Raw genomic sequence first — 15,860 nt, 5'->3', positions numbered from 1 at the left:
ACCAAGGACTGTTTCGTAACTTTAACTTCGGAGCATTCATTAAGCCACTGAAGGTGATATGGCTTAGGGTGTTTGGTACAAGGAAACTTTAAAGAATCCACCAAATAGCTACTCACTACATTCGAGCAACTCCCACTATCAATAATGGGTGAACATAAGTTACCTTTAATAAAACACCGAGAATGGAAAATATTGGTCCTTTGGTTATCATCATCTTTCATCTGAATGTTAAGGGTTCGGTGAACTACAAGGCATTGAAAATTAGCAAAGTCCCCTTCTTTTGGTGGTTCAACCAACTCTTTGCCATTATCACTGTCATCCACAAGTTCTGGCATATCTGGATCTGTTTTATCAGAGTCGGAAGTGTACTCACCATTATCTTTCAGAAGAAGTAATCCTGTGTTAGGGCATTCCATACTATAATGACCACGCCCTTTGCACTTAAAGCATTCAATTTCACGAGTCCTCTTCACACTCGAATAACCTAAATTGGGCTACTTAGAAGGTGTTTGTGTTTTAACAGGAGTCCCTTTTTTTCCAATCTGATTGCTTACTTCCATTACTCAAAGAAGACTTATTAGGAACAAAAGGTGATTTTGAACTCTTAAAATCAGAATTGGAATTGTTACCTCGGTAATATTGTGAAGTAGAGAAGGAACCAAACCATAGTTGTTTCCTTATCCTCCTCCACATTAGCTCTCTGAACGAGCATCTCCATCTCCTTAAAATATCATCCACCGTCCTACTACCTTGAACAATTCGTCTCAGCTTTGTTTTAATCTCTCTATAGTAGTGAGGTGGAATAAACCTTTTACGCATAGTCTGTTTCAACTCCTCCCATCAAAATCTCACCTTCATAATTTCGATGACGATTCACCCCAAATTGAGTCCACCAACTTAATGCATAATCTGAAAATTCCAGCATTGCTAACACTACCTTTTCATCATTCGGACATTTATAATATCAAAACATAAGTTCAATCTTAGATTCCCATTCACAATAAGCTTCTGGATCATTCTTACCACGAAATTGAGGAATTGTGAACTTCGATTTTGCCAAAGAGGGTTGCCTAAGATCATGAAAATCAGCATTAGGTCTAGGGACACGTCGAGGACCGCGCCTATGAGCAGGAGGCTGGTTATCCATATCTTGTTTAATTGGCTCTCGATATTGAGGCTCTTGATTTAATCTCACCTCATTGATGGTAACAGTCAAAGTTTGAAGTGCAGCAGCCTGTTCGTTTAACTGTTGTTGGAATTTTTTAAATGTGTTATAGACATCATTATGGTCATTATGGTCATTTTCAAAATCCTTCCTTGATGCTTGAAGGAATACCTATTAATACGCTCATCGTGAATGACCTTACGGTCCGATTGCCATGGTACTCCTAGCAACAAATGGTAGGCTTGAATAGGCACCACATCTCAAACAACTTCATCTTGGTATTTACCGATGGAAAAGGCTATGCACACTTGTTGAGTGACTTTAAATTTGCCTTCAACACCAAGTCCTTGCAGTTGATAGGGTCGTGGATGCTTGGTAGTGGCAAAGCCAAGTTTTTCCCCCGTTCGAATACTGGCCACGTTTGATCTACTTCCACCATCAATAATGATGCAACAAACTTTATCGTGGACACGACAATGTGTGTGAAAGATATTTTCACGTTGTGGTTCATTTTCCAATCTTTGAAGGATTGAACTCATCTTGATGTCAACGATAGCAGGTGTTAAATCTTATTTGATACGAGCTCAGTTATGGATGTCTCGAGTCATATGTGATGCCCAATCGTGAATTTTAGTAAGAAGTTGCTTGTTCGAGTTTGGTTCAAAATTTGTAGTAAAATAGTTGCTATAGCAAATGAAAAAGGGTTTTTAGTGAAAGGTGCAAGATAGGTAATGAAATGGATAGATGGAATCGGCTAAGGCCAAAAAAAGAACCAACAATAATACTGGAATTGTTGACCCAAATCTAAACAAGGCACTTAGGTGAGTTTTGGTTCAGAAATGGATAGTTAAACCTTGACCCTATACCAAGAATTATAGGAACTAGAGGTGTTTGAACGCCACACCAGCAAGGTGATAAGTTCTGATATGGCGTTGCTTATCGAAACAACGAACCTTGAAGGAATGCGGATCTAGGATTATAGCAACATTCTTTCTACAGCATAAACAACACACAAACAAAACAAAAGAAAGGGAACAAAATTCAACATATAAAAGAAATTAGAGACGAAAAACTCGAAAGAACCTGCACAATAAACTATGCAAACCCGAATCGAATATGTTTCACGTCGAAGGACTTGGACCCTCTAGATAGCAATCTAGGAACCCTAAGTATCAAGGAAGTTTTGTCATGACCAACTAAGTCTGAAATGTCAAAAGAAAGTTCAATGAAGAACCAAAATTGAGAGAAAATTCTCACAAGTATTTGTTTAATAAAAATCATCTAACCAGATTCCATTGTTTGAACATCTATTTATAAGTACAAGGAAGGGGTTGTCGAATTTGAATTTGTGGCTATAAATAAAGAATTCAAATTTGAATATGAAGGAGTTATATCCTCTCTTAGCGCCATCAAATACTAGCCACAAATTTAATATGTGTGAAATGTTTGAAATTCAAACATTTGAACTCTTGTTCTTATCCAAAACGTTTGAAATTCAAACATTTGAACTCTTATTCTTATCCCTTTGAATTTGGCATCATATGTAGAGAAGAAGGCTGATTTTGGCCACACATGCACACACATGTATCAAGGCTGTTACGCGTGTGCTTTACATGTTGGGATGCCACCTAGGCTGCCACATGTCTATGGGACACTCCCTGACATGTAGTGCACCTTCCAGCTTCATCTAGACTTGTTAGCTAGAGTTGAGCTGAAATTGAGCTAGCTGGAAATGTACTGAGCTAAAATGAGCTGGAAACGAACTTTCAGAACTATTTCGAGCTGGGAGGAGCTGCACGCACATATTTGAGCTTCAACTGAGCTAGAAATGAGGCCTTAAGCTGCTGTCCATTATTGTACCTATATCAAAACATATCAAACTTCCATCAAAGTCTTGTAAATTTAATGGAAATCACAATTACAAGCTGGAACACTTGCAATTCTTATTCTTTAACACACTTACAATTTAGAAACAACTTAGAAATAATACAAATACTATCAACCCAATTGCAGAAACGTACTTAGGATAACATATACATACTTAAACACATGAACTAGTAATATAACAGAGATATGTCACATATCATCATGCAACATGTTATAAAGCCTATGTTCAAAGGCATGAACATGATCGAATGAATTTGGAATCGTAGCACAAGTAAGGAACAAGACTTTCCTGAATTTCTTTGCCTTAGAACGGGTAATAGGTCCTAATGGTAAGACCTCTGGATCAGTTTGCTTTGTTGGCGTAAATGTGCTCACATCATAAGGGGTTAAATCAGAAACATTAAATGTGGCACTCACATTGTATTCTCCCAACAAGTCTAACTTGTAGGCGTTGTCATTCACTTTCTCCAACACCTGAAAAGGACCAAATCCGCGCGGTAATAGCTTGGACCACCTTTGGGCTGAAAAACGTTCCTTTCGAAAATGAACCCATACCCAGTCACAAACATCGAATGTGACTCTTTTTATACCCTTATTTGCATGCTTTTCGTACTGTTGAGTCCTTCGTTCGAGGTTCTCCTTAACCTGTTGATGCAATTTCTTCAGATATTCTACTTTTGCTTTACCGTCCCTGGTCATCACCTGTTCCTGTGGCAAATGCAACATATCTAGAGGCGTAATAGGATTAAAGCCATAAACAACCTCAAAAGGTGACATCTTAGTAGTAAAATGTACAACATGGTTATAAGCGAATTCAACATGTGGCAAACAATCTTCCCAAGTTTTGACTTTCTTTTTAATGATGGAACGAAGTAAAGTAGATAAAACTCTGTTAACAACCTCAGTTTGCCCATCAGTCTGGAGATGACAAGTAGTAGAAAACATAAGTTTCGTACCTAATTTGCTCCAAAGAGTCCTCCAGAAATGGCTCAAAAACTTCACATCCCTGTCAGAAACAATCGACCTAGGGATACCATGTAATCGTACAACATCTCTAAATAACAAGTTAGCCACATTAACAACATCATCAGTCTTATGGCATGAAATGAAATGTGCCATCTTCGAGAACCTATCAACCACAAAAAATATGTTATCCCTACCTGTTCTAGTTCGAGGCAATCCCAAAACAAAGTCCATTGAAATATCAGTCCAAGGAGATTCAAGAATAGGTAAAGGTAAGTACATACCATGTGGTGAAACCTTCGATTTTGCTTTCCGACAAGTCACACAACATTCACAATACCTTTCAACGTCCCTACGCATCTTAGGAAAAACAAGATGCTCTTTTAAGGTGTGTAAGTTTTAGTGACCCCAAAATGACCCATCAATCCACCTTCATGTGCTTCACGGATCAGTATATCACGCATTGAACCCTGTGGAATGCATATCCTATTTTTTTTGAAAAGATATCCATCATGCCTGTAGAATTTTCCATCTGCTCCTTTCTCACAAGCATTATACTTATCTCTAAAATCAGGATCATCAAAATATAATTCTCTAATATATGCAAATCCGATCAACTATGAATCAAGGTAACTCAAAAGGGTATATCTACGTGATTATGCAGCAGCAACGACATTGTCTTTTCCCTTTTTGTAACGAATGACATAAGGAAAAGATTCCAAAAATTTAACCCATTTAGCATGTCGTTTATTCAATTTATGCTGACTTGTAATATACCGCAAAGCCTCATGGTCAGTGTGGGTGACAAACTCTTTAGGCAACAAATAATGCTGCCACGTCTCCAAAGCCCGGATCAATGCGTACATTTCCTTGTCATAAACAGGATAATTCAACGTTGCTCCACTAAGTTTCTCACTGAAATATGCAACGGGCCTCTTTTCCTGTGACAAAACAGCACCTATACCAACTCCAGAAGCATCACATTCAATTTCAAACATTTTATCAAAATCAAGTAATGCTAAAACAGGCGCTTTGTCAAATAATCTTTTATTTTTTAAAAGGTATATTCTTGTTCTTTACCCCAAGAGAAGACAAAATTCTTCTTTATAATCCCTGTTAAGGGAGCGGTAATAGAACTGAATTGGGGAACAAACCGATGGTAAAAGCTGGCTAAACCATGAAACGATCTAACCTGACTAATGGATGTCGGTCGTGGCCAATTTTGAATCTCCTTTATCTTCTCAGGATCAACCTCAACTCCCTGAGAACTAACAATATAACCAAGAAATGTAAGTTTGTTAGTACAAAACACATATTTCTCCATGTTACCGAACAATTTCTCTTCTCGTAAAGTCTGCAAAATAGCTCGTAAATGTTCTATATGATCCTACAAAGTCTTGCTATAAATTAGTATGTCACCAAAGTATACAACACAAAATTTGCCTATAAAAGATTGCAGAACATGATTCATCAGTCGCATAAAAGGACTAGGTGCGCTCGTTAATCCAAATGGCTTCACTAACCATTCGTACAAACCTAGCTTTGTTTGAAAGCTGTCTCCCACTCGTCGCCTTCTTTCATGCGAATCTGGTGATATCCACTCTTCAAATCAATTTTGGAGAAGATAGTCGCTCCGCATAATACATCCAGCATGTCATCGAGTCGAGGAATGGGGTGTCAATACTTGATTGTGATTTGATTTACTGCTCGAAAATCAGCACACATCCTCCAAGTCCCATCTTTCTTAGGTACCAACAGCACTAGTACAGCGCACAGGCTTAAACTCTCTCGAATGTAACCTTTATCTAACAACTCTAAAATCTATCTTTGAAGTTCCTTTTTCTCTTCGAGGTTACTTACATAGGCTGGTCTATTTGGAATTGTGGCTCTAGGAATGAAATCAATCTGGTGCTCAATGCCACGAAAAGGGGGTAAACCCTTGGGTGTTTCATCCGGAAACACATCTTGAAATTCCTGCAAAAGAGATGAAATGGAATCAGGCAAAACATTAGAAGTTTCAGACAATAAACAAGAATCTTTAAACACCAAAATGAGCAAAGATTGTTTAGAGGAAAGACATTTCCTGATTTCTTTACTACTTGCATACACATTTATCTTGTTGTTCCCACGAACTTCTTCAGTATTCTTTCGCAATCTCTCCTGATCTTCTTGCACTTGACTTGGTGTCAAAGGTGGTAAGATGAATTTCTTTCCTTTGTGCATAAAAGAATATCTGTTTGTAAAACCATCGTGCATCGTCCTCTTATCAAACTGCCACGACGACCTAATAGCAAATGGCTCGTATCCATTGAAACGACATCGCAAAGTACTTCATCCTTGTACTTTCCAATGGCAAACGAAACTAACACATGCTTGTTTACTTTAATCTCTCTTCCATTATTTAGCCACTGCAACTTGTAGGGATTGGGATGCTTTGTCGTCTTCAGTCCTAACTTTTCAGCCATCACGGAACTAGCAACATTAGTGCAACTACCACCATCGATAATTACAACACATACCTTGTCATTGACGAGACATCTTGTATGAAAGATGTTCTCTCGCTGCTGTTCTTCTTGAGTCGGTTGAGTGTTCAAACTTCTCTTGATAACAAGTGCTTCACCGGTTGCAAATGTCTGTACATTGTCATCATCTTCATCAACATCTACTGTACGGAGTTCTGGTTCTTCTTCTTCTATCTCGGACTCAATCTCGCCACTCTCTAATAGTATCATGGTCCTCCGATTTGGACATTGACTAGCAATATGTCCTCTACCAAGGCACTTAAAGCACAAAATGTCTCTCGAACGTTCTGGTTGCATTTGTTGTTTCCCACGCCCATCATCAACAACTGGAGCCTTGGGTTTGCTCGTTTCACCCTTTTCTCTAATTTGGAATGGTGTTTGCTTCCTGAAGTTTTTAGGAGTACCCAAAGGATTGGAAAATGATTTAAATGGAGTATTACCTCTATTAGAAGACTTTCTACGTTGCTATCTTTCAACTTTAATCGCCATATGCACCATGTCCTCCAACTCAACATAATGCTGCAACTCAACAACGTTAGAAATTTCAGAGTTTAATCCTGCAAGGATTCGTGCCATAGTAGCCTCTCGATCCTCAACAATGTTGGCTCGCATCATGGACACCTCTATCTCCTTGTAGTAGTCTTCTACACTCCTATTTCCCTATTTTATAGATTACAATTTTTGGAATAAATCACGATGATAGTGAGAAAGAACAAATCTGTTGAGCATGATTTGCTTCATTTCTGCCCAAGTTCTCATGGGACCTTTACCGGTACGTCTTCGACTTATCAATAATTAATCCCACCAGATCAAGGCGTAGTCTATGAATTCCATCACAGCCAAACGAACCTTCTTCTATTTTGAGTAATTATAACACTCGAAAACATGTTCTACCCTGCTTTCCCAAGCAAGATATGCATCAGGATCTGTTCGTCCTTGAAAAGAAGGTATACCTACTCCGAGCTTGATACGTACGTCGATGCTCCTCATTTTGCAAGCTCTAATACCAAATGACGTGATCCAGCTTGATTGATTGAGTCGATTCACTTGATTGCCCGATCGTCGACGAGAAGTGTCGTTGAATTTTGTAGATCGATAGAGTTAGGTTGATTTATAAGCGGAAGTAAACAAAATGGGTTCAAAAGATAGCTTGGTTTTGGAGATGGATAGGTTCGATTTTAACAAATAAAAATAACTTATAAGTTGAATGATAAAAATGGAATGGAATACGAACTCAAGTGTCAAGATCGATTCAATACTATGTAGAGTGTTGCCCCGAGACTTAAATTGCTCAAGGTGGGTTAAATGGTTCATCGAAGATGGACCTTGACCCGTTACTTATAGAGAGGTAAGAACCAAAGGTATAAAAAGGTGGATGAACGCCACACCAGGATGGTGATAAGTGATACGGCCACGCCTCAAGTCCTACCTAGCTCGAACAAGGAACCTTTGGAGCTGCCCCAAGGTACTATCACGCGATCACGAGCCAAGCAATTCAAGGAGGCTGTTTCGGCTTTAGTTGATAAAGTTTGGGGAGAAGCCTTGGCTGGACACATCGAAGAAGCTTGGGCCAATACTATGAGCTCTCCGTGCAATTTGTTGTGAGCTGAATTAAGCTCCATTCCAGCTCAATGAGCTCGAACCAGCTCAATTTTAGCTCCATAACTTTTGTTTCAGCTCAATTTCATTATGCGATTACATAGTTGCTAAAATAAATTAATATGTTAATTATAAGAATTTAAGATGTCCAGGTTATGTTTTAATTATGTTTCGGCTGAATATCAATTAATTAAGTTCATTTTGTTCATTTTGTAGGTTCGCCAAATGTGGAGAGCATTTAACAAGATTCATGCATGTTGGGTTCAATGTATCTGGCGATATATGCATGGAATGCATTCAAAATGGTGTGCTGATTTTTGAAGTCTTCTTGATACGAGTCACAAAGGCCCAACTCAAGCTCAAGAACTTGATGGGCTCAAATTACCACAAGGCCCAATAACGAGGTCAAAGGCCAGGCAAATGCGTATGAAACTAAATGGAACCGTTCAAGACTTCATTAGCAAAGCCTTAGACGAATATACAAAGGAAAAAGAAAATCAAGATTCACTTTCTTGTTTTCAAGAAAGTCAAGAAACCGAATATTGGTCCAATTTTGTTGTTTTGAGCAATTTTAAGAATAAAGAAAATCAAGATTTCAAATCTTGGAAATCTTGGTCCAAGAAACCGAATCTTGTAGTTAAGGCCCATTGGATCTCAGTTACAAGAATCAACGAACCAATTTTAGGAGAGAATAGATTACAAGCCCAAGTTATTGAAGATACGACACTTAGTTGAAAATCAGGCCAAATTGTAAAAGTAGCCCAATTTGTAAAATTTTAATTCTTTAAATACTTAGTTTTAATTTTTATGCTTTATGATTTAATTCCTATGTAAAAATTCAGCCCAAGCAGCTCATTAAAAAGCCTTGGCCGAATTTCCCTCTTAATTTATTAATTACGTATTTTTTAAGTTTTCCTAATGAGATTAGGAAATAGATAGAAGGCCTATTAATAGGCATGGCCGACCACCTTATTGAAGACAATACAATTACATTGAAAATTTCAGATTTCCTTTTGAGTGAAAATTCCTTTTGAGTTCTTCAAGAATTTTTCTTGAGTTTTCTTTAGAAGTAGTTTTAACAATATTTTTGATTGTGGGAGCCATATTCAGCCTTCTTGATAGGGGGTTGTGCGAGGACCAAGATCGAGTTGTCAAGTCACGGGAAACTCCTACGAAAACCCTAAACGTTTGGATCTAAAACGAAACAGCAAAACTTAATTAGAATCAATTAGATCTGGAAACTAAAAATCCCCAAATCAATAAAGAACAGCCAAGAATCAAAACACTTATGAATAGATGTTCTTGGAAACCAAGAACACGAAATTAAGCCCCAAGATTAACTTCCAATCAGCCGAAACTATCAAAGAACACAAAACAACAACTAAATTAAAAACAGATTGCGAAATCAATGGACACTAGTTCTAGGGATTGGACCGCAAGAAAAGGGGAATTTTTGTGAATCAAAAACATTTCTTTATGTCCAAGGAAGTGCCGAATCAGATCTTGAAGTTTGGAATGGCTGAAACGAAACAAGAACAATTAATACCAAATTATTCAACAAAACGGCACAAGCAGAATTTAATAAAGAAGAATGAACAACAAAAGAATAAAGAAAAGTCCTAAGAAGCCTTGAAATCGATAAAGATTTCACAACTCCCTTCAAACGGCTCTAATCTCCCCTCCAATGAAGAACAATGGCAAGAAGAAGGCTGAAGATGACTCCCACAATAAAAAAGATTGTTAAAACTACTTCTACAAAAAACTCAAGAGAAAATTCTTGAAGAACTCAAAGAGAATTTTCACTCAAAAGAAAATCTGAAATTTTCAATGTAATTGTAATGTCTTCAATAAGGTGGCCGGCCATGCCTATTAGTAGGCCTTCTATCTATTTCCTAATCTCATTAGGAAAACTTAAAAAATACCTAATTAATAAATTAAGAGGGAAATTCAGCCAAGGCTTTTTAATGAGCTGCTTGGGTTGAACTTTTACATAGGAATTAAATCATAAAGCATAAAAATTAAAACTAAGTATTTAAAGAATTAAAATTTTACAAATTGGGCCACTTTGACAATTTGGCCTGATTTTCAACTAAGTGCCGTATCTTCAATAACTTGGGCTTGTAATCTGTTCTCTCCTAAAATTGGTTCGTTGATGCTCGTAACTGAGATCCAATGGGCCTTAATTGCAAGATTCGGTTTGTTGGACCAAGATTTCCAATATTTGAAATCTTGATTTTCTTGATTCTTAAAATTGCTCAAAACAACAAAATTGGACCAATATTCAGTTTCTTGACTTTCTTGAAAACAAGAAAGTGAATCTTGATTTTCTTTTTCCTTTGTATACGCGTCTAAGGCTTTGCTAATGAAGTCTTGAACAGTTCCATTTAGTTTCATACGCATTTGCTTGGCCTTTAACCTCGTTATTGGGCCTTGTGGTAATTTGAGCCCATCATGTTATTGAGCTTGAGTTGGGCCTTTGCGACTTGTATCACTTCTTCTTGCCATTGTTCTTCATTGGAGGGGAGATTAGAGCCGTTTGAAGGGAGTTGTGAAATCTTTATCGATTTCAAGGCTTCTTAGGACTTTATCTTTCTTTATTCTTTTGTTGTTCATTCTTCTTTATTAAATTCTGCTTGTGCCGTTTTGTTGAATAATTTGGTATTAATTGTTCTTGTTTCGTTTCAGCCATTCCAAACTTCAAGATCTGATTCGGCACTTCCTTGGACATAAAGAAATGTTTTTGATTCACAAAAATTCCCCTTTTCTTGCGGTCCAATCCCTAGAACTAGTGTCCATTGATTTCGCAATCTGTTTTTAATTTAGTTGTTGTTTTGTGTTCTTTGATAGTTTCGGCTGATTGGAAGTTAATCTTGGGGCTTAATTTCGTGTTCTTGGTTTCCAAGAACATCTATTTATAAGTGTTTTGATTCTTGGCTGTTCTTTATTGATTTGGGGATTTTTAGTTTCCAGATCTAATTGATTCTAATTAAGTTTTGCTGTTTAATTTTAGATCCAAACGTTTAGAGTTTTCGTAGGAGTTTCCCGTGACTTGACAACTCGATCTTGGTCCGTGTTCAAACCCCTATCACTTCTGAGTGACCATTCAGCTAAAAGAGATGATGTGTGCAACTCCAAAGCTGCCATTTAATCCTTTCACATTGCTGGATGCATCTTCGTTGTTCGGTCCCTTGTTTTCACACTCCATGACTCTTCAAAGCTGAGCTTTCACACTTCATTTGGTTGTTCAAGTCCCTTTTAGTTGCTGGTCACTTTTCAGTAAAAGTTGCAACTTAAATGAGCTTAGCTTATTTATGCTCATTGGCCGAACCTAGCTCATCCATGCACTATCTAAGTTGTTCAAGGTTTATTTATCAATCTACAAGCTGACCATTGGAGCTCCCATTCAGTCGAATCTTACCATCTCAATTAATTGGTTCATTTACTTAATTTTTAAGGGATGTAAGTGACTATTCGGCTAGCTTAGGTTCTGCTTATAAATAGCTGAAAATTTCATTTTGTAAAGAACTTTGACATTTTGGTTAATGAATTGCTGCCGAATTTGTGAGGCATTTTCTCTCAAATTTTGTTCGAGACCCGTAAGACTTATCTAGCTTCTAGTGGCGTCTTTCCGAGTCTTTTCCGAACTTATCACTCCCTAAACCCGAGTGTGGCGTTCACCCTTAATACCTTTGGTTCATACTTTCCTAAGTATCGGGTCAAGGTTCTTAAATTACCAATTTTGACTCTTTTAGGTCCTATAAGTTTCGAGTCAACACTCTTCTTTAGTGTTGGTTCATCCTTAACCTTTTTGAGCCAATTTGGTTTGTTTCATACCAAAAATCTCATACCATTTCGTACCCATAGCCAATTCCAATTCATACCAAAACCAAATCCATTCCTTACCTAAACCTAAACCGAATTTGACCAAACCTATATCACATTCTTTTAGCCTAAACCGAATACATACTCATCTTTATTCCAAACCTATTTGACTTCTTTAAACTCAATCTTATTTTCTTTTACTTGAATCATTTTATTCAAATATACTTCTTCATTTTCGATCGGGAACTAAACGGCTCGGATTCAACTACTAAATCGAGATCGTATCATTTGGTATCTGAGCTTGTTAAAATGAGAAGTACGAGCATTCAAAGTCATTTCTAAATAAGTACGTAAAAAAATTTCAACAAAAAAAATTGAAATTTCAAAAAAAATTATATACATATGAAATTAAAAAAAAAGTGAATTGAAGAAAAAAAGAAAAAAAACAATTCGTGAATTAAAAAAAAAAGAAGTGTTTGTGTTTCAAAGTGTAGTGAAATTGATAAAGTGTTTTCATCTTGTAAGTTTGATCCTTCTCTCAATATCCTTCTTTCCTATCTCGCCACACTTTCTACGAACCCTCCTTATTTCTTTAGCCAACCTATAACGTAACATTAATCCCTTGTAACACCCCTTTGAAGCCGACCCTGTGGACTAAGATAAGTCACAACGAGTCGCTTACGAAATCACGGGAGGAAATTGAGTGGAAAAAGGCACGAGTGTGTGAGCGCATTACAATGGAGGTAAAAGCCGAAAACGAGGGCAAACACAAGTGTGAGTGACACCAACTTTTCTTTTCGAGAGATTTGTGAGGTTTTTGTTGTGAGGTTTTTATTTTTTATGTCTCAAAGTCCTGAACAAAACAGGGCGGAAGGAGGTGGAAGACAACCAATCCGAAACATTGCGCCTGGAGCAGGTAGGGTGCCGGATTTGGGTCAACAAGCCATGTTGCGAGAATTTCAATGCATGCTCCGAGATGAGTTGGAATCCATCAACAAACATTTGGATCGAGTTGAGGAGAGGACTCAACGAGAACGTACACCTCAAGGGCCACAAAGAGAACGAGGCCAACCGAAAATCAATCAAGACGATCTTTATGATCCGAGTGGAGCCGAAAGTGATCCAGGATCAAACCAAAGCGAAAGGTGAAAAGGTCTAAGAATCGAGGCAATCAGGATCAAGGACGTGTGGATGACGACCTGAAGAACATAAAGCTTTCTATTCCATCGTTCCAAGGAAGATCTGATCCGGAAGCCTACTTGGAATGGGAAAAGAAGATTGAATTGGTCTTTGATTGTCACAATTATTCCGAGATCAAGAAGGTCAAGTTGGCAGCCATAGAGTTCTCCGACTACGCCATGATTTGGTCGGACCAACTTACCACGAGCCGGAGAAGGAATAGAGAACGACCAATATCCACTTGGGCTAAAATGAAGGTTGTGATACGACTTCGATTTATTCCATCCTACTATCACCGAGAACTTTATCAAAAACTCCAAAATCTCACTCAAGGTTCAAGGAGTGTTGAATATTATTTCAAAGAAATGGAGATTGCAATGATTCGTGCTGATGTCCAAGAAGATTGTGAAGCAACGATGGCGCGTTTCCTTGCTGGTCTCAATCGAGACATCGCCAATGTTGTGGAATTACAACATTATATCGAGATCATGGACATGGTACATATGGCTATTAAGGTGGAGAGGCAACTCAAGCGAAAGGGCACCATTCGAAGTTATCCCACCACAAGCACAACGAGATGGGGGCAAAGAATGAGTAAAAATAATCCACCAAGTCATGCCAAGGAGCCCATAGTGCCTGCCAAAACAAATAAACCTATGGGCGACACGAGCAAAGGCAAGGCCACCGATTCATTTGCCAATCGAACAAGGGATATTAAATGTTTTAAGTGCCAATGTCCCAACCGTAACAATATTGTGGTTCGTGCGAATGGAGAAATCGAATCGGAGGAAGAAGAACTTAAAGATGAGCCCGAAATCGTTTTTGACAACGAAGACGAAGTCAAACATGCCCTTGATGGAGAACTCCTTGTAGTTAAATGGAGTCTAAGTATTCAAAGTGTCGAAGATGAACAACAACGAGAGAACATCTTCCATACTTGTTGTCAAGTACAAGGAAAACTTTGTAGCGTCATCATCGATGGAGGAAGTTGTACGAATGTCGCGAGCACTCTTATGGTGGACAAACTAAATCTACCGACCACTAAGCATCCAAATCCGTACAAACTTCAATGGCTCAATGATGGAGGAGAGTTAAAGGTGATGAGGCAAGTACGTGTTTCATTCTCCATAGGAAAATATTCCGATGAAATGCTTTGCGATGTTGTTCCAATGCATGCGGGTCATTTGTTACTTGGCCGCCCGTGGCAATTTGATCGTCGAGTTATTCATGATGGCTATTCCAACCGTTATGCATTCAAACACATGGGAAGGAATGTAACACTAGCTCCGTTGACGCCAAAGCAAGTTTATGAGGATTAAATCAATTTGAAAAATTCCGTAGATCAAATGAGAGAAAAAGAAAAGAGTGAAAATAAAGAAAAGAAAAATGAGAAAAAGAAAGAAAATCTGAAAAAAGAGAGTGAAAAGAAAGTGAGAAAAGAGAAAGATGAAAAAGAAAAAGTGAGTGAAAAACTGAATGTATTTGCAAAAGAAAGTGATGTTCGAAAGGCATTCTTGGCGAGGCAACCAATCCTTGTACTTATGTATAAGGAAAACTTGTTTAATACTAATGACTTAATCAGAAATCCCCCTTCTTCTGTTGTTTCTCTTTTGTAGGATTTCCAGGACGTCTTTCCAGATGATGTGCCTAGTGGTTTGCCACCCCTTCTTGGGATTGAGTACCAAATCGACTTTGTGCCTAGAGCCGTTATTTCGAACTGACCAGCATACTGAACCAATCCCGAAGAAACCAAAGAGCTACAATGTTAAGTCAATGAACTCATGGAAAAGGGCTATATTCGAGAGAGCCTTAGCCCTTGGCCGTACCAGTTTTGTAGGTACCAAAGAAGGACAGAACTTGGCGCATGTGCGTTGATTACCATGCTGTAAACAAAATGACCATTAAGTATAGGCATCCTATACCGCGCTTAGATGACATGCTTGATGAGTTAAGTGGTGCCAAATTCTTCTAAAAAATTGACCTCAAATTGACCTCATGCCATTCTGCTTAACCAACGCTCCTAGTACTTTTATGAGGCTTATGAATTATGTTTTGCTAAAAATTTCATTGATAAGTTTTGCATTGTGTACTTTGATGATATTCTCATATATAGTAAATCATTGGATGAGCATGTGATGCACCTTCGATCTATTTTGGAAGTTCTTAGGAAGGAAACCTTGTATGCTAACCTTAAAAGTGTACATTTTGTTGTGACAAAGTGATTTTTTTAGGTTTCATGGTCAGCTTGGAGGGCCTTTGATACGAGTCACAAAGGCCCAACCCAAGCTCAAGAACGTGATGGGCTCATATTACCACAAGGCCCAATAACAAGGTCAAAGGCCCGACAAATGCGTTCCAAACTAAATGAGACCATTCAGGAATTTGTTAGCAAGGCCTTAGATGCGTACACGAAAGAAAGAGAAAATCAAGATTCACTTTCTTGTTTTCAAGAAAATCAAGAAACCGAATCTTGGCCCAATCTTGCTGTTTGGAACGATTTCAAGTATCAAGAAAATCAAGATTTTAAATCTTGGAAATCTTGGTCCAAGAAACCGAATCTTACAGCCAAAGCGCATTGGATCTCCGTTACGAGCATCAATGAACCAATTTCGATAGAAGATGGACTACAAGCCCAAGTTCTTGAAGGGAAGGCTCAATAAGAGGATTCCAAGCCCAACCAAGAAGTCAAACCATACTTAGTTGAAAATCAGGCCAAATTGTTA

General features: G+C 38.0%; 1 protein-coding gene across 1 annotated transcript; it reads left to right on the top strand.

Moving 5' to 3' along the window:
- Positions 1–12,798: 12,798 nt before the first annotated feature.
- On the top strand, positions 12,799–14,858 carry LOC107950067 (uncharacterized). Its single transcript, XM_016884811.2, has 3 exons — positions 12,799–13,103; positions 13,199–14,411; positions 14,754–14,858. Exons 1-3 carry the CDS (start codon positions 12,799–12,801, stop codon positions 14,856–14,858), a joined length of 1,623 nt encoding a protein of 540 aa, XP_016740300.2.
- Positions 14,859–15,860: the final 1,002 nt, after the last annotated feature.

The sequence above is a fragment of the Gossypium hirsutum genome, chromosome D03 (assembly GCF_007990345.1).
Source record: "Gossypium hirsutum isolate 1008001.06 chromosome D03, Gossypium_hirsutum_v2.1, whole genome shotgun sequence".
In the NCBI taxonomy this organism is placed as follows: Eukaryota; Viridiplantae; Streptophyta; class Magnoliopsida; order Malvales; family Malvaceae; genus Gossypium; species Gossypium hirsutum.
Note: the sequence above shows the minus strand (reverse complement) of the source record. Positions and strands in the feature narration are given on the sequence as shown.